This window comes from Panicum virgatum, chromosome 5N (assembly GCF_016808335.1).
Source record: "Panicum virgatum strain AP13 chromosome 5N, P.virgatum_v5, whole genome shotgun sequence".
Classification (NCBI taxonomy): Eukaryota; Viridiplantae; Streptophyta; class Magnoliopsida; order Poales; family Poaceae; genus Panicum; species Panicum virgatum.
Window position 1 is genome coordinate 15,096,573 of NC_053149.1, and position 23,355 is coordinate 15,119,927.

General features: G+C 44.4%; 1 protein-coding gene across 1 annotated transcript; it reads left to right on the forward strand.

Moving 5' to 3' along the window:
- The first annotated feature begins 8,504 nt into the window (after positions 1-8,504).
- LOC120673483 (expansin-A11-like) lies at positions 8,505-13,210 on the forward strand. The gene is made up of 5 exons (XM_039954329.1): positions 8,505-9,447; positions 11,093-11,724; positions 11,811-11,950; positions 12,056-12,365; positions 12,499-13,210. Exons 3-5 carry the CDS (start codon positions 11,827-11,829, stop codon positions 12,800-12,802), a joined length of 738 nt encoding a protein of 245 aa, XP_039810263.1. The 5' UTR covers positions 8,505-9,447; positions 11,093-11,724; positions 11,811-11,826; the 3' UTR covers positions 12,803-13,210.
- Positions 13,211-23,355: the final 10,145 nt, after the last annotated feature.

Here is a 23,355-nt window from a genome sequence, read left to right on the forward strand (position 1 = left end):
TGGGAACATCTCTGAAGAGGTTTCATAAGATTCAACTTGAAGTTCATAGTTTGAACTAGAGTCAATAAATGTTTAATTATTTTTACTTCAATTTTGCACTATATATTCATTTAAAGGCAAACATTATGTATTTCAATGATATTTACCATTTTTAACGCTTAAACAATTTACTACACATTTATATGTGTTAAACTAGACAAAATAAATAATAATTGTCAAATGGGCTGAGCAGGCCCAGTTACATGTATATGTTTGGCCTAGTCCTGGTTTTAACCGTTTCTTTATAGGTTAAACGAGATGGATGTATGCAGTAAAAAAGTGATCAAACAGAAGTCATGATCCTCTCGTAGTAGCCATAAGAGATTAGCCATATATTCAGATCAACATCACATCACATATATTCCGAATTTACCACCATCTGTTTTAAATCTGATGGTTTCTCACAGACTAATGTGAACTAACAGAAAATGACAAGTTGGTACAAACCAGAAAATACTGCATGACTCTGACTGCAAGTTTCAAATGACACCGCCGATAAAGGTGTTCAGTTCGGCTATTTTTATCATGCGCTGATCACACTAGATCAGTCTTAATACGAAACCAAAGAGTGACATTTTCACTAGGAATTACAAGCCAAAAGACATCAACAGTCCACAATAAGTTTTTTCTTGCTTCTTGTATTTTTTGCAATTTTGAGTTGCTTACTCCTAGTGTTCTTGGCTAGACTATCTTCAGTTCCTCCCTTCCTTTTCTTCCCTTTGGATGGACCATCTTCAATTGGTTTCTTCCTTTTAAGTGGATTCTTTCCCCTGTGCATAAAAACAGTAAAACAACAATTAAACATAAAATCAACAACAAAGAAAATTATGCATGCTCGCTGAGGCAAACCCAACAATTATCGCCTAAATCTCCTTTTCGTACAAACTTTCAAAGAATCAGTAACAAAGAATCAGCCAATATTACCTAGAGTTTTTCTCCAATCTTTCTTCAGTTCCTACCTTCCCTTTCTTCCCTTTGGGTGCACTCCTTGCCCTGAAAATCAATACACGCATAAGAGGAATTACTAGCAGAACATAAAAGTAGAGGAATAATACCTAGAGGGTCCATCTTGTGCCTCTACTGTATTTTCTTCTCGGGCCCTTTCTTCTGCCTCATGCCCTTCTTCTCCAAAAGATGGATCAACTGCATTTTTACAATTTCTAGCAATGTGTCCAAATCTGCCACATCTCCTGCATTTTCGCTTTCTAGGCCCAAGTCCAGCTCCCTCAACACTTGATCTGATTCTAACTTTTTTTGGTCTTCCCGGTGCTCTTCCTTGAATTGGAGGATGCATCACGAAACCTGGATCAACAATGTCCCACTGATGCTTTGCCTCTATAGAAGGTACATTTTCAGCATAGGTTGCATTAAACTTGGCCACTGAGTAGTACTCATGTACATACTGATCTATTTTTCGGCAGCTGAACCACGAAGAGAAGTAATGAAGAAGAGGGCATGGATGCACGGCAACCCGGTCATCTGCCACTTTCTACAAGTACATGTCCTCTTTTCCAAGTCCACTGGATATCTAAATTCTCTCTTTTTCTTATCCAGCACTGTCACCTCTACCGCCAAAGGCTTGCGCTTGAGCAAAGTCATCTTCAATTGTCTAGTGTTCTGGTGTAGTTCCTTCATCACATGCGGGATTATTTTGTGGCCAACAAATTTTTCAGAAGCAATTCTTTAACACAACTCAAACTTGGCCATAAGCATCTGCCTAATCCTATCTATCAAGTCAATTAGCTGATACCCTTTAATGTGTCTAATCCATGAATTAAAAGACTCAGCAAGGTTATTATTCACATAGTCTACCTTGCATTTTTCACTAAACTTGCTTCTAGCCCATATTTTCCGGTGCTCAGCTTCCATGTATGCCTTCACCTCTGGCTTTGTATATATCTGATTCACATGGAAGTTATGCTTTTTTAGGCTATAAGTCAAAGATGCTGGCCATAGGTTGTCATCATATATCTTGCCCTTGTAGTACTTGCTGAAATTTGAAGCAAGATGCCTCATGCATTCCCTATGTTCCACTCCAGGAAAAACTATATCAACGGCTAACTCTAAGCCCTTGCAAGCATCAGTATGGATAGTCAAACCATCAGGATGCCCAATAACTGCACGTAAGTGTTCAAGAAACAAAGTCCAACTTTCGGTAGTTTCCGCCTCAACTACGCCGTAAGCAACCGGAAACAACCAATTATGTGCATCGATTGCACATGCAGCCACAAGTTGTCCTCTATATCTTCCATTTAAAGAAGTTGCATCCACTGCTAAATAGGGTCTACATCCATCTAGAAACCCCTTGCAACATGCCATATATGAAATAAACATTCTCCTAAAACATTCCTTTTCCCTAATCTTGCCTTTCACCTTGTACTGCACTTTATGGTGGTCAATCTCTACCACACTCCCAGGGCATGCCTTCTCCACTTCAGCTTTGTAAGTGTACAGCAACTTGAAACTTTCTTGCCAAGGACCATAAATCATATTCAGAGCATGTTCTTTTCCATAGAATACCCTCATGTAAGGGACCTCAACATTATACTTCTCTTTGATTTTCTTCACTAATTCAGTGGGGCCAATAGATGGATTCTCTGTCACCCATGGCAACACTACATCAGCACACCACCTACTCTTACACAACTTCATTGATGCTTTCCTTTCAGCACTTGGACAAGAGTGACAATGCGGGTTCACTTTGACTTGAATGATTCTGCTATTCCTCATTGGGGAGGCATGCAACCTCCATTGACACCTCTTGAAGACACAATGCACAGTTAATCTTCTTGGCTCACTCTTGTCGATTTCGTAACCATATTCATTCTTAAGACAGTAGGTAGCAAGTGCATTCCGTAAAGCAACCATTGATGGAAATACACTGCCCTCTTCAAGAGAAGGATTCTCTTTGTCATATTCAATCATGGGCAAGTCATCTACATCCTCATCATCCCCATTCACAGCCATGTCATTATTCTCCTCCTCCTCCTCATCTGTTTCTTCGAATTGTGGCAAATTGCCAACAAACTCAGGATATAGTCTCTCATCATCAGGTAACACATCTAATGGAACTGATGCCTCTGCTGCCTCACTTGGATTCTGTGGCTGCTGCTCGGAAGTATTTGCATCCATCCTATTTGATGAAAAAAAGAGAAAGAAATATACATGAGTGCAGCCACTTATAAAAGCAATCATCATTTCAGGACAAAGCAATTGTAATAGGGGATGAAGGTGTATGTTATTGCTTTGCGCAAGACTGCAGTATGGTCTAAAATAGGGGATGTGTGGTCAGAACGATGTGCCTCTTAGGATGTGCTTTAGAATTCTTTGTTTCCCTAAAATTTACTTGTGGTTTTCCTAACTAGAGGGGGTCACCGGGTTGAATATGACTACACTTTCTGACAACTGGAGTTCAGACTACCAACCTACAAATAATGCTGGAGTCCCTGATCCAAAAGGGTCTATATACTGGGATTTTAAGTATGTCCTTGCTCTCTTTTTAAACCTTCTAATTATTAGAATAAAAGTGTGATTTATTCATCCCTTTTCGTTCTATTTAATCAATGCAGGCCGACTAATATTTTTCTATTTTTGTTTTAGTGCATTGTTAGGACTCTTTTTCCCAGCTGTTACTGGAATCATGGCTGGTTCAAACCGTTCTTTGTTGGACATATATGTGAACGGCTCATTCACAAGACATCATAGTAATGTAAAGCTTTGTTGGACAGAAAATAACTGGAGGTAGGGTGAGAGTGGCAAACTGAAGGTGTGGCGGATGTGGAGATCCGGCGGGGAGGCGACCGCGGCCTGGAGATCCGGCGGGGACGCGACCGCGGCCTGGAGGCGTCCGTTGCCAAAGAGATGTGGCGTCGAGGTGGCCACTGGGGAGTAACCCGGCCGGGAGGCAGGCGTCGGCGCGTCGCCAGCAACCGGGCGGCCGGCAGGCACCCGCGCGAGGCAGGGAGGGGGCTTGCGGACCGCGCGCGGCAGGGAGCCGCGACACCTCGCAGGACGTGGAGGGCCGCCGGCGGGGAGCCTCGGGTGGCCGGCCCCGGAGGCTCCGGTGGCCAAACCCTAGCCGCCTGCTCTGGATCGAATCGCGGCAGGGGAGGTCGGCGCGCGCTATCTGGACGGGAGCCGCGGTGCCACGCTGCAGGCAGGGTCCGGCGCAGCTTGGTTAGGGCGTCGAGGGCCGCCGGCAGGGGCGACGGCGAACCCTAGCCGCCGCCTGCTCTGGAGCAATCGGGCTGGAGCGGCGGCAGGTCTGGGGGAATGGTAAATTTTGTGGGGCCCACTGGTCAGTGAGACGCTGCGGTGAATATATTTACGATGGGGTGGGACCCATTGGCAGTAACGTGGGGATTCCGTCTGTTTGGGTACAAATGAGCAAACTGGGCACGACGGAGGGGTAAAACTGAGGTGGGGAATGAGTTAGGGGTACAACTGAGGTGGGGTTCACAACTAGGGGTAGGAATATAAATAGCCCAATCAACAACACATTACTCAACGGTGATCATAGAGGTAGGAGTATGTGATTGTATTCATACAGGTGAGTTTGCGTGTTTGCATGTAAACATCCATATCTATATTATAGTTTACAAAAAAGTAAGTGTGTGTGGATGTGAACTTTTGTGTTTATATTATGTTTCAAAAAATATATTGGATTTGCAAAACATTACAAATTCTTCCATTAATTTGATCTGACCAAAATAAATGACGTCATAGCACATAGGCAAATTTAATATTGAACTCAACTAAAACTAACAACATAAGCATACAAACAAAAAACAGATCCCCATGTCAAACAAAAGAGGGAACAGACCCATTTAAAAAAATAAAATACAAGAAAATATTAATATTGCTAAAACACAAGATTGATTTGATGGAAGGCAAAGAGATTGCACCCTCTAATTTGATCTTAACAATACAAGAAATTTATGCAACATTAGATAATACATTTCACCTCACCTCATACATACCTTGGACATACAGAGCAGTACAAATTCTTCTATTAATTAGAGTAGAACAAAAGAAAACCAAATTAGAAAGAGATTGCATTACATCATATAGACAAGCATTTTATACAATACAATAACAAGTTAAAAGAAGGGTACATATACGGAACACCATAATGTCATGTGGAGTAGAGGCGAGAGGCAATGACTTGACAGGGGCACTCGACGGGTTTAATTTTTTTGGCACGGCTGGGCCGGTACAGAGCAAATGATGAAAAGGCTGAGTGGCAGCTAAAAAATAATTGGGCCTGCCTCTCCATCATCTGACATCCTCCATCCAAAAGGAGACGGAGAATGGGCCAGCCGGTCAAACAATCGAACAGAAAAAAAATCGAGTGACGCAGGTATTGGATTTTCACTCGAGTGACGTTTAGGAATTCTTATTTTGAATCTTTTTTTTGCTCCGCAATATATTCCTGCTAAAACATAAAAAAATATTTAAATTTTTTTTCTAAATATGCATGACAGCTAATGGGCTTGTTAAGCATGTGTACAGAAACCACTATCCCGGCCCAAAGCCCTAAACCGCGACGTCGCCTCTCGGGCCCAGCGCGGCCGGGGCGCCGCCTCCGCATCTACAATTTGCTGCTCAGCTGAGCCTCACTTCCATCTCAGCTCGGCCGCTTCGCCGCAGCGCGCAGGCTGTTCGATGCAATGCTCGAGGGAGCGGCCTAGCGCCGGGACTCCCAGCGTCGGTCTCCTGCAACGCCCTCGCTACGTCATGTTGCCGCGCCTGTGGCCGCCTTGACGACTAGTCGATCAACATTCCAGCACCGCGGCGCGGGTGGCTTCGTTCCAACGAGCGGGGCTATTCCAATTTCCATGCCATCCTCGTCGACGGGGCCTGCACCGCGGGGGTCTTCACTTTGTATGCTCGTCAGCGTGCTGCGGGGCGGGATGTTCCCGAGCGTTCCCGCGTATGCCCACCGGCCACCAGGGCACTGAGCAGACGGTGGCGCTCACTACTACAGCGCTGTACAGGAGGGTGGTGAAAGTGGGGCTTAGAGGTTGCGTCTCACCTCGGGTTCTATCACCAGTTTGTGCCGGGTGGAGATGGTATCCCAGGCAAAAATTCTCCTTCAGTGACATGCTTGCAGCTGCAGTTGGGTGCTGGCCGAACATCTTGACTCCTTGACAAGTCAACTTCGGTGGAGTAGTATCACCGGCAAGTTCACCGTGCAATAATCCTGATGGTGGCAATGGCTTACCCCCAATGTCGTCGCGCACATGACGCTCATGAACAGTATCTGAAAGGGTGGCCAGGTGATGAAACTAACTATAGGGCTCGGGGCTCCTAGGAGAGATGGGACACCAAGGCGTAAAACCTAAGGAATTTGATACAATATGCTTTTTGACGGATTGTGCAAATAAGGTGGGCTTGAGGAAGCACTTGACCTTTTTCCACAAAATGGAGAAGGTTTTGCCAGTAGATTGTTTCGTATAATGTTCTCACTAGTGAATTCTGCAAAATGGGGCACGTGGAGAAAGCTCTCAAGTACGTTTATGGAAACTAAAAAAGGGCTTCTTTCTTGATGCTGTTTTGTATGACATTGATTCAAAGCTAGGTCAGACTGAAATAGCAAATGGGTTGCTGATTGACACGGAGAAGAAAGGCCTGGAACAAACTGTTGCTGGTTTAGCAAGGTTAGAAAATGCCCCAAAAGCTTATGCTTTAGCAAAGGAGATGCATAATAAAATAGTTAAGCTTGGTCACTGTATGTTTTCTGAAGAAATGCAAAGAAAAGTTTGAATAAATTCACTGTTGACAGTGCAAAGTTAGAAGTTACAATCCTCCCCTTTGGATAAATAAATGGAACTTCCAGCGTAACAATTGATTTCAATAAGGATGACTGCTGCAAATGCTTCAGGGGGAACAATGAGTCCTGATGGACATGAGGTTCGTTTTCACATTTCCGTGCCCTTCCTTGAAATTTTCTGCCTGTCCATATAATCATCTTTGTATTTCATAAATCAATAAGACAGATTGGTAGCATCATGCGGCATGTTGGTATAGACCTTTCTCCTTTGCTGCATAATGAAACCATATTTTTATTGAACTCAGTTTCATCTGCAAGTGCCAGCACTGTTGACTCTTTGAGCAGATAACCATGCCTAATGGTCCTTTCTTATATTCCATAATTTCCTTCACCTGTTGCTTCTTAGGTTCCATCATGCCAGACAACATACTATATTTACTAGCAAGGTAATGATAAAGTTCAAATTATTCAAAAAGGCAGAAAAAGCTGAACATTGGAAGAAGGTTCGGAACAATATCTTGGATTACAACAGATATAAAGGAAATCAGGGCTCGCTGACTGTAGTTTGGAGTAGTGATCTGTAATAAATGATGTATGTCCCAAACTGTCACACTCATGCAGATCATGGATGATGCTTAATTTCGTTCAGTGAATTTGTTGCCAGGTGTTTCCCCTTATACACTTCTATCAAATTTAATTGTTGTACAATCTGTTGCAATTTCTTTTGTTCAAATCTTGCATTCAATAATTGATAGCAGGTGATGCTAGTAGAGTAATACAGTACATAATGTCGAACATATTGAAACTAGTGAGGACAAAAAGAAGTGTGGTTACTAATCTTGGAATTTCTTGCCTTTATGAATGAAGTCTACAGCCACATCAATAATCCATGAGTTTTTTAACTTGTTCCTTTAAACAGAGGAGCTCTCATATATAAATAACTGCTTGCTACTGCAGGGTGTTGTAATGTTGGTAGGATAATAGTTCATGCCTTGCTTTGAAACTTGAAAGCCTATGATTATCTTCATAATCATTTAAAAGTAGTGCCAAGAATCTGCATAACTACAGAATCTACAATATCCTTCTAGTGAGGAATATTTATAGATACTGTTGAAAGATTATTTTACTAATAATAATAACTCAAATTATCTTATGGGTCTCTTTGGCACTCATTTGATCAGTTAATTTCATTTTCTTTGTTCAAATCTCCCTGAGTATTTAAGATCATCAATCTAAATCTATATCTGCAAAGGCATGATTTAGATGTTCATTCAATGAATATATATGAATATCTTTGCCCTAAATTTGTTTGCTAGTTTCAAAAGTAGCAAATTATTTTTAACATCAGGATTTAAAAGGCTATGTTCCACTTGTATCCCACAAGGTTCATGCCTATTAATTTTTTTCCTAAAGGAAACTGAAAATTCTGTTGCTTTAAATCTAGATCATTTAAAGGCTATAAATGTTGCTACTGGGTCATATTTGTCAGAGTACTTCATTTTGCAAGTGTGGCTAACTTTTGTGGCTTTCTGATATTTTCTTAATAAAATTCATAAGAGGTGCTTTCTATTTAATATGTATATATCTCAGAGAGGCAAATCACCTTAACATCTAGATATATATGCCTGAAATATTTCTAGTTTTCTTAATATAATGAAGCGCAGTTCTCCTGCGTCTTTCGAGAAAAAAAAATTTCTAGTTAGTATGTTCTTAGAGACAAATCTAGGATATGATTTCGTAGAGTTAGCACTTCTTGTAGATATTGTTCAATCCAACATCATCAAGAAAGCGTGTGATAGGTTTGTTGAAGTTTTCATTACCTCCAAACTAAGTATATTCTTTTTTACGTATTTTGCATTTTTCGTTAACATAAACATGCGCTACTTGCATGTATTCTGTTCCCCTAATGTGCTACTAGCACATCTTTAACAATATGTACTTTAGCATGTCATCTTTCATATATATATTTCACGTTAGGTTTTACATGATCCACAAACCTGCCAAGCCTTGACGGATTTCACCTGCTAAGTTTTGCAAGAATGTGCATTGCCAGTTACCACACTTGAGAAAATTACACACTGGAAGGCCTTTTCACCAAATACTGAAACGTTGTACATTGTTAGTATGTGGCATCTCTGGAAATACTTTTACACATTCTTTTTATGTGGAGGGTCTCTAAATCCCTACATAACATCGAACGGTAGCTTGTGAAGTTGGATGTGAGTGCAGTGCTGCTACTGGCCAAAAACTTTGGTAAAGAACTCATGGAGCTTAGTGAAGTCTCAGTGTTCAGAGGACATCATTTGTGAATGGTGCAGTGGGTTTATAAACAACTGCACAAAAATGCAGCACGGTGTTATCAAGATCCTGCCAGCATTGAGACTTGATTAAATCTGGATGGCCTACAGCTAGCCAGGCATCTGGAATTGAAGCTGGTGCACGTCATTTTGAAATAACTGCTTGAAATTTGTGCAAATCTGGGTGCAATGCTGCAGCATGATATGAACAGATCCACAATATATTTATATCTAGCACCAGTGCTGAGGCTTGTGAGCTGAGCTGATATCTTCAAACTTCAAAGGTTTATGATGCAATCAGTGCTTCTGAGTTTCAACTTCCAATCTAAGATTATCCAGGTTGGAGACCTTTTTTTTCTGAACTTCTCATCACCTATCAAAGTGATAATTGCTATTTTACTTAATTCATCTGACTATACGATTCATTCAGCTCGCTCGTATGGTGCAAACATTAATGAACATTGATACGTGGATTAAATTGAAGATATAGGTTATCATATTTGGATGGTCACTGCCATACTCTAGAAAACAAAATGTGTATTACAAAAACTTTGAGATAAGCGCTTGAGTAGCTCATCAAATTTCAGATATACTTTTTCATGTCTTGTTGAAATAGATGAGGTATCTCTGCTAAAAAAAAATTGATGAGGCACTTCACATTCATAAACAGATAAACAGGGTAATGGGTAAATAACCAGTACTTTCTAGTTACGTTCAGTGTTTGCGGGTGTGGCACATGGTTTTTTGGCCAATATCTTGAGTGGTCTGATCATGTGATCTTCTCTTTGTGATTACTATAAGAGGAATCTAATCTGAAAGAGTTCAATAGTCATGTTACTCATGTATCATCAGCTTCAATTGTCAAATCCAGCACTGCTAAATTAAGATCAGTAGGCAAGTTTCAGTTGTTACCTGTCAATAATATCGGTATCTTACTTGTGTACTGGCGACAGATCGCAAAATCTATCCAAATGTAATCATGCAAATTCCATGTACAAATTATACACAAAGGCCAATTAGAAAAACATTTCAGAGTATACAATCCCTTCTTGTTCTAAAAGTCTAGACAGCAGTTCCCATGTGATCGCCTGATCGGCTTAATGAGGTTTTATCAGGCAAAATTTATAGTCGAAAATTTCAATATTGAGGCCTTTAATTTAACCAAGAGTCAAATGACGAGCAACCCGTAGCCATGTGCCAGAGCATCTGATCTGCATCTCGCTGGCCGTGCAGTATCGCTAAATAAGTGTTCTTTTTTGGGACCACTAAACAAGTGCCTTCTTGAATCTTGAAACACCGATTCGGCACCCTAGAATAACAAGCTCCTCCAGCTATTTCTGTGTACTTTCTGGTTCCTGTTATTGGCGTACTTTTGATTGCTTAATTAGTTTTGCCCTTTTGAGGTTCGGGGACAAATTGTTGTCAAAGGAACACATTATTAGACAAGGGGTAAGGATTGAGTTCTGTGGGATATCCTTGCTTCCAACAACTCCTAGTAGCATAGTTCACCACAGGAAGATACTCCATTTTTGTTGCAGTGATAGTGGATTGAATCAATTGTTTCAAAAAAAAATAGTGGATTGAATCAAATAGGTGAGAAAAAACAACAAGCCCCTTCCTATTTACATCTGAATTGTTGTCAGCTCATATACTTCATCAGGGAGTGTTTCCTGTACATTCTTCTGTGTTAATTTTTCAGCTTGCTGTACATTCTTGTTTTGTCTACTTGTCTGTCTTCAAATCAGAGCGTGCATTTTGTTTGTGATCTCTATCATACGCCAATAAGTGTATTCCTCATAATCATAGCATTTGACGCCGCCGGAACTATACTATACATACATCTCCCTCCCTATAGACACTAAGCTCTAGTAGTATCAGCTGGTATATGTAGGCCAATAGTACAATGCAAAACGTATGCAAAAGCTTATACCTTCCTTATTTCTACCACTTAATGCGAATCTGATACCACCAATTTACCTTGCAGACATACCTTTTTTAGTGGCAGCCGACATATTATCATCTGATCATCAAATGAAATGGTCAGTGGCCTCGTGACCATCAAACCTACCACATGAAACACTGGCTTCAATTTCAAGCGAGTTCAAAGTCAATGCAAAGTTGGAATTCGCGCCCATGGCCAAAGTAAAAGGACTCTTTTCTAATCCAGTTAGGTTTGGCCTGATTGCCCATTAACCATCTGATCTCCTCCCTTGATAGATGTGAAGTCAATGTCTCTCCTTACAGTTTGTTAGTGATGCAGTACAGGTGCCCCCCCACCCCCAGTCCCCAACTGGGCAATTTGCCCATGTTACCAGTTTACTTTTCCAGCCGAAAAAATTGCCCCGAATCTTCTGTATGTTTAATTTGGAAATAGCCTTACCACTGGTCTGAATTTAGACTTCATCAGACTATAGAACATGCAGCCATATCTCCAATAAAATTTTCATAAGAAAAGGGAGAGATTCCTCCGTACACGTAGCATTTGCCTGCATGAGTAAGCGCCTATATATGTCCACCCCAGTTTCCTCCTACCATCCTGTGTGCACTCGCACTGCAGCAAGTTGAGAGTTGAGAGCCAGCAACTGCAAGCCTAGAGGTGCTCGTCTAGAGCTGCAAGTACGTGCAAATCCCTAGCTAGATCTATCTACTTTTATTGGTTGTTGATGCCTCTGCTAACTCGCTTATTTGTTGATGCTTTTTAGAAGGATATACTATACAATGGAGTCCCTAGGCTTGCTGGCTCTCGCCGTCGCTGCCGTGCTCAAGCTCGCCGCCGCTGACTCCGGCTGGAACGACGGCCGCGCCACGTTCTACGGCGGCAACGATGCCTCCGGCGCCATGGGTGAGCAGACAGTACAGATTGCTGCACGGAGATGCAGCTAAGGAATTGAAGCCTGTTCCGGCCACTCATTGCATTACTGATGGTGTTCACCTTTGTGACCTGCAGGAGGAGCGTGCGGCTACGGTAACTTGTACAGCGCGGGGTACGGGACGAACACGGCGGCGCTGAGCACCGCGCTATTCAACAACGGCCGGAGCTGCGGCGCGTGCTTCGAGATCCGGTGCTCCGGCAGCCGTAGCTGCCTGTCTGGCTCCGCCATGGTGACGGCCACCAACTTCTGCCCTCCCAACTACGCGCTCCCCAACAACGACGGCGGGTGGTGCAACCCGCCGCAGCCGCACTTCGACCTCGCCGAGCCGGTGTTCGCCAGGATCGCCCAGGCCAGCGCCGGCGTCGTGCCCGTGCAGTACAGGAGGTTCGTGCTGGCACTGACATGCACCGACCACACTAAACATCTCTGAACCAATGCAAATCAAGCTTGATGGAAGAATGCTCGTCATCAGATCGACACTGACAGATGCACGAACGGTGTCGATTTCTCTGTGCAGGGTGACATGCGCCAAGCAGGGCGGCATCCGGTTCACCATCTCCGGCCACTCCTACTTCGTCCTGGTGCTGATCACGAACGTCGGCGGCGCCGGCGACGTGACGGCGGTGTCGGTGAAGGGGTCGCAGACCGGGTGGCAGTCCATGAGCCACAACTGGGGCGCCAACTGGCAGAGCAACGCCCTGCTCGACCGCCAGGCGCTGTCGTTCCAGGTCACCGCCAGCGACGGCCGCAGCGTCACGTCCGCCAACGCTGCGCCCAGCGGCTGGAGCTACGGCCAGACCTTCTCCGGCAACCAGTTCTAGCCGGCCGCCGGCCGCCATTAGTAGCGCGGGTGCGTCGCCGGAGGAGGGCTCTTTTTTGAAGCAGCTCCCTCGAGAGCGGCAAGGTCTCTGCTGCAGTGCTGCCTGCGGGTCGCGGTGGTTACGGATTTATGACTTTACGTCTTCCCGACTCGCAAGGCGTATGCGCCTTCGCCAGCCGCCGAAGATGGGGCTCGGGGCGTTTCTAATCTGCAGCAGGCGTATGCTTTGCGGGGACGCTTTAATTAGTCATCAGGGGTTTTGAGCTCTGAGGAAAAATAATTAATGGCCGGTGGCTGTGGTGATGAGCAGAAATTAAGCGGGCTAGCTCGTCACCCGCGCCGTGTACCGCGTGACTGCATCTCTGCTTGCTTGAATTAATGGATCGCCCTTGAGGGTTTTAGATGGGCATTATTAGTGACGGCATCATACTTTTGTCTGCTGGTCATTCCAGCTAGTGTTTCCAGTAAACTTTATTTTAGGTACAATAGTTCAAAAAAAACTTTATTTAGGTACCAGTGAACGAAAGAAAATTAGAGTCATGATGCACGGCAAGCCAAGGGAAAAACAATGGATATGCAGTGAGGCAGTGTCTGAGAAAAGGCCACGACGATTGAATCTGTGCACTTCAAGAGTTTGATTGTGGCTTTTATTGTTCCTCAGAGGAAAGACATGAGAAAAAAAAGCAAAGATTAGATTTGGTTACCGAATTAATGGTATGAGGGACTCCTCCTAAGTGTGATACAAAGATTTTAAATTTGTTACTCGGTATGATATTTTGACTAATAAATATTGTAAAAGTATTTTATTTCAAACAGAGGAAGTTGTATCCGGTGAAATGATGTGTTATATGTAACTTTTGATGTGCCTAGTTTGGCTAACTAAAATCCTAAACTTGCTTACATTTGGAATGAAAAATCTAGTATAGTTATTAGTAGGTCATGGACCATAATTTTTTTTATTAAAAAACGTATCTGTATATTTGTTTCTTACTTAGTATCATTTAATAGGTCATGTCATGTGAGACCTGCTCTAACAGGATAGTATGTACTATTTGGGTATATATTTTACACGTGTCACTGAACTGCCAAATCTTTGAACTTTTGCAAAATGTCGGCAAAAGTGGGCCATGGCCCCCTTTGTTTCAAATAAAATCACATAAGTATATGCAAAATTGAAATCTTGAATGGCCATCTCGTATATATACACCCACTCACCCAGGCTGACAGCCACGCCAGAAGTTGCAAATAGCAACACCAGGGTAACGGCTGCATCATTGCTCGCTCCACCCCCCCCCCCCCCCCCACACACACACCTCTATGGTCTCCATCGTCTGCCACTCGCCGGCATCCGCAGCCGCCATGATATGAATCGGACTCCGGTAGCCGCACTCAGCCAATTACGATCAGTTTGTAGTTCGTCCAATCCCTAGCCAACTAGACTAGTGTTTGCTCGCAAATAGAGAACCTCATTCTGCATTGCAGAAATTGATGTATAGTTTTTTTCAGTCTGCTTTTGTGTGACATTTTTCCCTCAAGTTTCTATTTGAAAAAAAAGCTTTCTCGCTCATTTTCATCTCACCTTTTCTATTAAATCTATGACATCTCAATTTTAATTGGGCCAAGAAGTGGCTAAAAACTCATACTAAAATTATTTGGTTGTTGGATAGCTACTCCGCCGTCCATGAATAGTTGAATACGTGGTTTCAGCTAGATATTTATTGTTGAGAACAGATGACGGGACCTGGTCATGGGCTCGAACCAAGACTATGGGCCCGTTTAGACTGACCGCACCGGCATACGCTACACCATCCTCCGGTGCCCCAATACAGGAAATTCAGCTGCACCAGTCTACTGTAAAAGCAACGCTATCATTTAGGACCGGAGCGATTCCTCAGGATAGAGGAGCTCCTCTATCAGCAGCCTCCACTCCACATGAGACGTACTGGTCTCCGACGCGTCGATCGGGGCACTGCGCCGGCTTGTCTGGCGGCCGCTGGCCGAGTTGCTAGCCGCGCCGGAGAAGGGGGAGAAGGAGAACGGCCGCCACTGCCGGGGTCCTCCGCCCGTCGGGCCGCAGTTCCCACTCGTCTGCTGCAGCCGCAAGCCCTTTTACTGTCGGCACTACTATAAATATGGTCATTGCAAACGGCCTATCACCACCGGTTTGAATCAAACTGGCGGTGATAATGTATCACCACCGGTTCCAAAAGAACCCGACGGTGATGCATGTGCATCACTGTCGGTTTGTAACACAAACCGGCGGTGATGAATTTTAAACATCACCGCCGGTTCGTAACACGGCCCGACGGTGATGGCCGCCCATCAACGCCGGGTCGTGTTACGAACCGGCGGTGATGCCCCTCGTACCCGTTTGTAATATTTTTTCCCATCTATTATATCTCTTCCAATCTTTATCACTTCCTCTCATTCTTCCCCAGCCACTTAAATCTCCACGCCGCCCTCTCCCCTCGCTCCCTTCCTCCCCACCGCCCCCTTCCCTCCCATCCCCTCCCTTCTTCAGTTCTTCTCGAGCCACTCAGGCTCCTCCTCCCACCGGTCCTCTCTCCTCCCCTGGTCGCGCTTCATCCTATGCCGCCCCTCACTCATCCTGCCTCCCCTCCGACCAGATCTAGCCGGAGGAACCCCGGCGGGGAGGATGAGTGGCAGCGGCCAAAGGACAGATGTGGATGGGGAAAGCAGTAGGAGGAGGTCGAGGGGTGCAGGTGCTACAGCGCGGTCGCCGCGGGGTGCGCGGAGCGGCGAGCGCTGCGGGCGGCGTAGAGCCGCCGGCGCTACAAGTCGCGCGGCACGGAGGCGTGGGCGCTGCAGGCGAGCTGCGCGGCGCGGAGGTGTGGGCACTACGCGGCACAGAGCAGTGGAGGCGTGGGCGTGGCGCGGAGCAGCGTGCTAGCGGCGCTCCTGTATTTTTTTTGTTTTGCAACGGGGCCAACACCGCCGGTTGTGGAACCGGTGGTGATGGTTTGGTTCATTACCGTCGGGTCCAGAATCGGCGGTGATGGCCCTTTACATCACCGTCGAGTTAAATCCAACGCCTCCAAAACCGGTGGTGATGGACAATTCAAACAGGCGGTGATATGAGGCGCTGTAGTAGTGAGGCCACGAGCGCCACCGACTTCCGCGCCCTACCCCTCTTCATCTCTCCTCTGTCGACGTGAGCAGCAGTGCAGGGACCCGCCGGCCTGGCCATGGGCGCTGCTGGCATACGGGGGCGGCAGCGCAGAGACCTGCCGCCTGGCTGCGGGTGCTGCCGGCGAGCAGAGGCGGCGGCACAGGGAGGCACGGAGCTGGTGGCGACAGAGGCGTGCTGGGAGGCAGGGGTTGGGGACGCGCCGAGGGCCCGGAGTGGGGAAAGAGAGAGAGAAAAGGTGGAGAGGATGGTGGGAGTAGATAGGTGTTGGGAAGGTGGGTTCCACTCATCAATGGCTATAGAAATGGTGGGTAAAGTAGATTTGAGTAAAAAATATAGATGATTGGGATATAATGGATGAGATATATAGTATGACGAGTGCAAGAGAAATGGAGGCAGAGGAGAGATCTCGATGACCAGAATAGAGTATTCCTTTTAGAGTATGAATTTAGAGTGTGACACACTCATGGTTGCCAAATGCGCTTGTACGCCAAGTATAAGGGTGGAACAGCTGCACCACAGCTCTGTAAACTGAACGCTATCATCCTATTTGCTACAGAAACTACTACGGTCAACGTTCCTCTCTCTTCCCGCTATCTTCTCTCTCTTGCCTCGTCTTCTCCGCTCCTCTCCCATGCGCGCTCGCAGTTGCCCCTCTCCTACCGTGACACGCCCTCCTGCCCCACCCTGACGAGTGGAACCACATCTTTGGGGGGGGGGTGCTGCACTTGGATCCTCTAAAGGACCTGCAGTACGCCTTCAGTGGAATTTTTTGCTGTAGCAGGGCACGGTAAGCGGTCCGCTACAGAAACGGAAGAGACCGATTCTTCCAAATCCAGTGGACTCCCTATTCCTTCTCTACAGAACCACATGGCGTAGGGCCCACCGCTGCGCCTTGCCCCCTCCGCCACTGGCGGAGCTAAGTGTAGACAAAAGTGGGTCATGGCCCTCCTTACCATGCAAAAGCTCCATTAGATGAACAGTAATTTTGACACTTTTTATTAGCTTAGCACCTCAATTACCAAGGCTGCCCCCCCTGATTCTCAGGTCTGGCTCCGCCACTGCCCTCCGCGGCCGCAGAGGCCGCAAGGAGCCTTGCCGCTCGGTGCTCGCTACTCGATGCCACCATGCCTCTGCCGCGTCCCCCGCCACGCGCTCCACCCCCCAATGCGTGCTCCGGCATCGCCCGCCGCCCACGAGGGAGGAGGAGGGGCCCGATGCGCTAGTGAGGGATGCCGGAGGAGTGCCCGACGCGCCGCCGCCTGGCCTGAGGTGCCGCCACCTGATGCACCCCCGCCCGATGTGCCGCCTCATCGGCGAGGGAGGAGGGGAGCCACGCCGTGCAGCCGCCGGGCAAGAGCGGAGCAGAGGCAAGTCGGGGGGAGAGAGAGGGGAGGAGGTGGGGAGAGAGAAGGGGAGTAGATAAGGTTGAATGGGTCCCACTCGTCATTCATAGTAGAGAGGGTGGGTAGAGTAGGTTTGAGTAGAAAATATTGATGACTGGGATATAGAGGATGCATATAGAGTATGAGAAGTGTGGGAAAAATGGGAATAGAGGAGAGAATCTCGATGACTATAACGGAATATTATGGATTTAGAGTACGACGAGTGGGATAAAGGGCGCGACACAGCTGCCCCGACAAGTGGGACCGGGGGCTTTGGCGTATGGAGGCTACCGAGTGCCGATAGTCTAATCTACCAGGCTGAGCTTGAGCCCATAATTTTGGACACATTACTTATTGACCAAGTCCACAAAAAAGAAAATTAATATTTATGAATCTAAATGATGTACTATGAAAAATATATTTCATATTATATGGTATTCCTTTAATGTCATAGACATTGGTACCATTTTTATAAACTCGGTGAAACTTAAGGTACTTTGACGAGAACAAAGGTAGAATCACATTTGTTTTCTAAATTGAGGGAGTAGATTTGGATGCTTAACGTTGTGTGTTTTAAATTCTTTGAATGTAAAAAGTGAGAGACGTTAACTTTAAGAGGATGTTTACAATGATTGAACCCGGTGGTGAAGCCAGCCCCATCACGTGGTGGGTGTGGGGTGCGGGGTCATTCCTCTTCCTCCCTCTTTTTCTTTCTTCTTTCCCTTCTCTCCTCCTCCTCCTTCCTCTTTGCTTCCAATGGAGTTCTTGGGGTAGGGGGCTTGAGCCCCGTAATGGCTATATATCGCGCGGGCTACAAAAGCAGAATCCATCACCTGAAGATTGTCAGGTGGAGCAGTGGAATGATTTCGGCCCATATAGCAAAAAAATTTTGGCCCACGGGGAGCAGACTGATTGGCTGTTGTTGTGCCGTACTGTTGTGTGTGATGCTGCATGCACATGCTGCTGTCAGCCCACAAAGATCATGCTATTGATTGGTTGAAGGATGCTGTGATGTGTGTGCTGCTCCTGCGGTTGCATGCATGCTAGAGAAGCATGTGCGCTCTTTTTTTCTTTTCTTTTTTTTTATTTCTGATTCTTCTCTTTATTTTCCTTTTCTTTTTCTTCGTATTTATTTTCTTTCTCGATTTGTGCATCTGTTTTTCACGTTCAAGTCTCTATTTATTTATTCATGTTTGAAGTTTATGTTTTTTCTCTATATATGTGCATGCTTCTTACTGTTTTGACTATATGAATGCTTACTAGCTGTGGTGCAGTGCACCTTTATTTCTTTTTCTTCCAATCTTTTCTCTCCCTACTTCCTTTTTCTTTATTAATTTAAATTATTTAATGATAATTTCTTCTCTACTTGAAAGCTATATTATTTTTATTATTTTATCTTTTATTTGTCTAGAAGAATAATTTGTTCTTGTGCAAGGATAATTTATTAGTCTTGTGGACACATTTGTTCTCCACGTAAAAATATATTTTTATTTATTTATACTAAAATTTTCGTGATATTAAATTATTTGTTCAACTTGTAGACAAAATTGTTCCGTGATGTGAACTTATTTGTTCGTGATATTTAGTTTTCAAATGTTCGGAATGTGCAATATTTTTGTTCGTCTTGTTTGATCGTTTTGTTCGTATAAAGCAATTTTTTGTTCCAGATTTAAAATATTTGTTCAGAGCAATCAAAATTTATTATCTTATATTAAAAATAGTTTTTAAAATAATTATTCTGAATATAGTCAAGTGTGGTCTTGATTTGTAAATCTCATCGTAAGGAACATTATGGTGAAATCAAAATTTAATTGAGATGTTTGGTTCGGAACTTATGACTTTTTTTAGTTGATGTCTCTCGCTAACATGTCGTTTTCATTGGACCGTACATGTGCTGCATGTGGTCATAATTATAGTACGGTGCTAGATATTTTTTACCTAGAGTGCGGCGCACGCAAGAGCCCATACAATGGATGTTGGGCTGATGGCCCATTAAATATAATAGAAGGTGGATAAATTTTCAGGCGATGGTTGGTGGAATTGTCACCATCAGTGACATATAACCGCACCCCTTGAGCCCCCCTGCCCCCATGCTGGCTCCGCCCCTGATTGAGCCAGTTGGTACTTTACAATCATTGTAACAAAGTTCTAACTCTAATGGTATAAAACAAAAAAGAGCACAGAAAATGCTTCATGTGCCCTGGTGGGCCGATGCCCGATGAACACGAAAAACACTCTGTTGCTGGACGTAGAATTGTTGGCCTGTTTAGTAAGGCCCACTACGTTTCGCTGTACCATGTATGTTGTGGGCTAAGAAGGTTACGGTAGGCCGATGCTCGAAAGGCCCACTTGGAAGAGTTGAGGAAGGATGTAAATTGTAATATGGCCCGAAGAGTTTTCCTTCTCCAAGTCCCTGGCACGACACCGACACGCCAGAAATTGCAGGGATGGCGTCAAAAAAGAAATTGCAGGGACCGATTCACCTGTCGAGTCGTTGGCACATGAGCGGGCAGTGGAACGCAATGCACCAGACGCCAGAAACAGCCTCTGCGTGGACGTGGGACATGGCGAGACGTGGTCGAGTTCCCCCCGGGCAGTTACGTTGCTGACAAAACCAGTGACCTGCTGTCATTGGAGAAGTTTTACCAACTCTCAGTTATTAAATTATACCGTGAACGACTTCTTTAAAGAACATAGGCATATAATAATGTGGAAGTGTATATTGTAATAGACTTCTGTTTATTGAGTTCAGACTCTACTGGCAGCAGCTTACGCTACCAGCCAAGGCATTTAATTTGTGAGCCATAATAATCAACTCGATCAGGTCGGTGTCTGATCGACGAAACTGTAACTGACACTACGTACCATCCACGCTCAACAACTACTTGTGCTCCTACGCTGGTACTACTGCTATAATAAACAACAGGCGCTAGCTACCAACAATTACCTAGTTGCGCCGTTAGAATCCAATCCCCCATGCACTTAGCTTGGGACTAACGACAAGCGTTTGCGTTAACCACGAGCCTAATCGCCACTACTAGCTATTTTCTAAGATGGATGGACGCATTAGCATCAAGAACATTATTAAGGGCCGTCCTATACACTGATAGACATATCAGGTAGGGAGAATATATTAATTTGTGATTACTTTTAATTTCTCAGGACTAACGACAAGCTGGATCGATCAGATAGCAAAATGGAAGGATCGGTAGCGGGCTCTAGCCTAAAAGGGAAGGGGGTGAATTAGGCAATTAAAAAACTTAGACCTATGGCTCCAACTATTTGCACAAAATTAAACTAAGCAAGCTAACTAGATGTGCAACTATGGTTGTTTTAGTGTGAAATCCCTATCCCAAAAGAGTTTAGCAACATATAGCATTTCCTATCAAGAGACTACTATATAAAAGTAAAGGCAAACAAGAATTACTAGTAATAAATGCGGAAGCTTAAAGAGCGGGATAGGAGATAGCAAACTCTTGACGCGGGTGTTTATCCCGTGGTTCGGTTAGCCACAAAGGTACATCTACATCCACATTGTTGTAGCACTCACTAAGAGTATTGCTACTCGGCAATTAAGTCTCTTCCGTGAACACAACCACGGTCACCTTGATCCCGGGTTCCACTAAGGAGTTTTTCCACTAAGGAAGGGGGTCTCCACGTCCCCCGCACAAAGATCGTCCACGCTGCTCCACATCAAATCGGAGGGTCGTCGACGTTGCCGGCGAGCTTCAAAGCTCCAAGGGGCCGGCGCACCAAGCTCTTCTTGTATGTTCGACAAAGAACCACAGCACAAAGGCACAAAGCCTCGCTCTCACTCACTCAAGAGCTAATCTAGCACTTTACACTCTTGAAGCTAGTGCTAAACCTAAGGATATGATCAATGAGCACTTGGGTAGGCTTGGAGAGTTTCCTGGGTGTGCATGAGGGTTGTAGTAACTCCAGCAAAATCCAAATGGCCGGGGGATGGCATATATATAGGCCACTAAGTGAATAGAGCCGTTGGGAGCCGTTACTCAGTTTTTTTGCGTAGAGTCGGATAAACCGACGGGTAGGCACCGGATCATCCGATCACACTGTGTCCTGAGGTAGCCGTTGGGGCTTCTGACACATGACGCAGGAGGCACCGGATGAACCGGTGATGTTGCGTCGGTTCATCCGGTGGGGCGTCGGATCTTCCGGTGCTGAAGGGATCTTCAACTGCTGATGACATCATTACTCCGACGCTTGGTCCGGTGACTCTTCGGTTTATCTGGTGCAGTAGACTTGGCTCAGTGCGCTCTACAAGCTCTCTGATGTATACTCCAGGAAATACACCGACGCCCTAACTTTGGTAGCATCGGATCATCCGGTTCCACTTGGTTTTCTCCCACGTGACCTGACACCCGGGCAGAGTTGCTCCGACGCCTTAGCGTCGGTTTATCCGATGGCAACTGGATGCTCCGGTGCCCTTGCTTCGAATCATCCGGTGCAACTGGATTTTGCAGAACTCGTCCATTTCATTCTATCTTCATGTTTTGCTTTGCTTGGCCTTTTTGCTTCATCCCTGGGATCTATAATTGTTCACTTGACAAACACATTAGTCTCATTAATTGTGTTATTACTCAATCACCAAAATCACAAAGTAATGGCTTAATGAGGTCATTTTCCTTACACAAGATCACATTAACAAAACCACATGAGTAAGACATTAGTTTTTCTCTAAAACCATACTATAGATGTAGACGTAGACACTTTATACACACACACACACCACCACAATATAATCATTATTATGAGTGCGCTTACATACGTAAACCTTCCCATATCAACACACACATATCTATACCTATTTCTAAAACGAGTTAGGTTTGTACCTAAATTTTTAATTTGATCTGTCTTGTGTCATTGACATGTGGACCTTGCTCTATCCCGTATGTGAGTTGCACTAGCCTTTCATCAATCGGAATCCTAATTGGAATCCGAACAAATCAATCGGAATCATAATTAGAACTCGGTCAAATCAATCGGAATTCCAATTAAATCCCGAACAATTAATGTCTCATATGATCACAACACGACCTGTACATAGAGCAAATGAGTACAAAGTTGGTTTTTTTATGAAAGAGTACAAAGTTAGTGATATTATTTTGTTGGTGATATTTATGTAGTTAATATATTACCGGTAACAATGCGTGTTAATAGTTGCCACAAATGTCATGCTTTTGATGGGCACGTTGTTTATTATTGAAATAATAATTATCCGTAAATGGAAGCATTTTGTGTGTGTGTGATGGCAGAGGTCAGAAATTAAATTCCATTTTCTAAACTATCATTAATAAATAATAATCCGGCCGTTATATTGTCTCAAACAAGTGTCACATAACGGCATACAGAGTGACTCAGATACACGTAGACAAATACTTTATTGTGCGACATGCCAAACTTTGCGTCGACACATGGGTGGTCCGAGTTCCAAGCCTTTGTTTGTTTGTTTATTTGTTCTTTTTTTTGCTTCCTGGCTTTTAACTTAAGAACACACGCGTCACATTGTTTATAAACTAGTAGTCTGATGCATGTTATTTGCCTTTCTTAGGTCAACAATTGCTGCGTCTCATCTGCTAATTCTTGTGTAGCTCAGTGGCTGCATCATCAGTGACAGATAAGCTAGCTTGTAACGAATGGGCCAAATGATGATACATACGGCTGGGGAAATGAGTAATTGTGCATAATGATTGCATCTATTTTATTATCCAAAAAGTGGATGTAATACAAATCTGAGCACATTTATTTGCATTGAAAGAAAGCATATTTGTAAAAATAATATAATTTTGTAGTATATAACTTAAATCCCCAGCTTGCCTTTTCAAACTTTTTGAAGTTTCGGCGAGAAGCTGTGACGTCTGACAGCACACTTCAGAGAATATCATCTGTTCTCTTTACTACTATGCACACTTAAATCATGTATATATTTTTTTTCATGTGTGTATATATAGTACCTATCATGTATCAATTAGGGATAACATACAAAAAAAAACATAATAT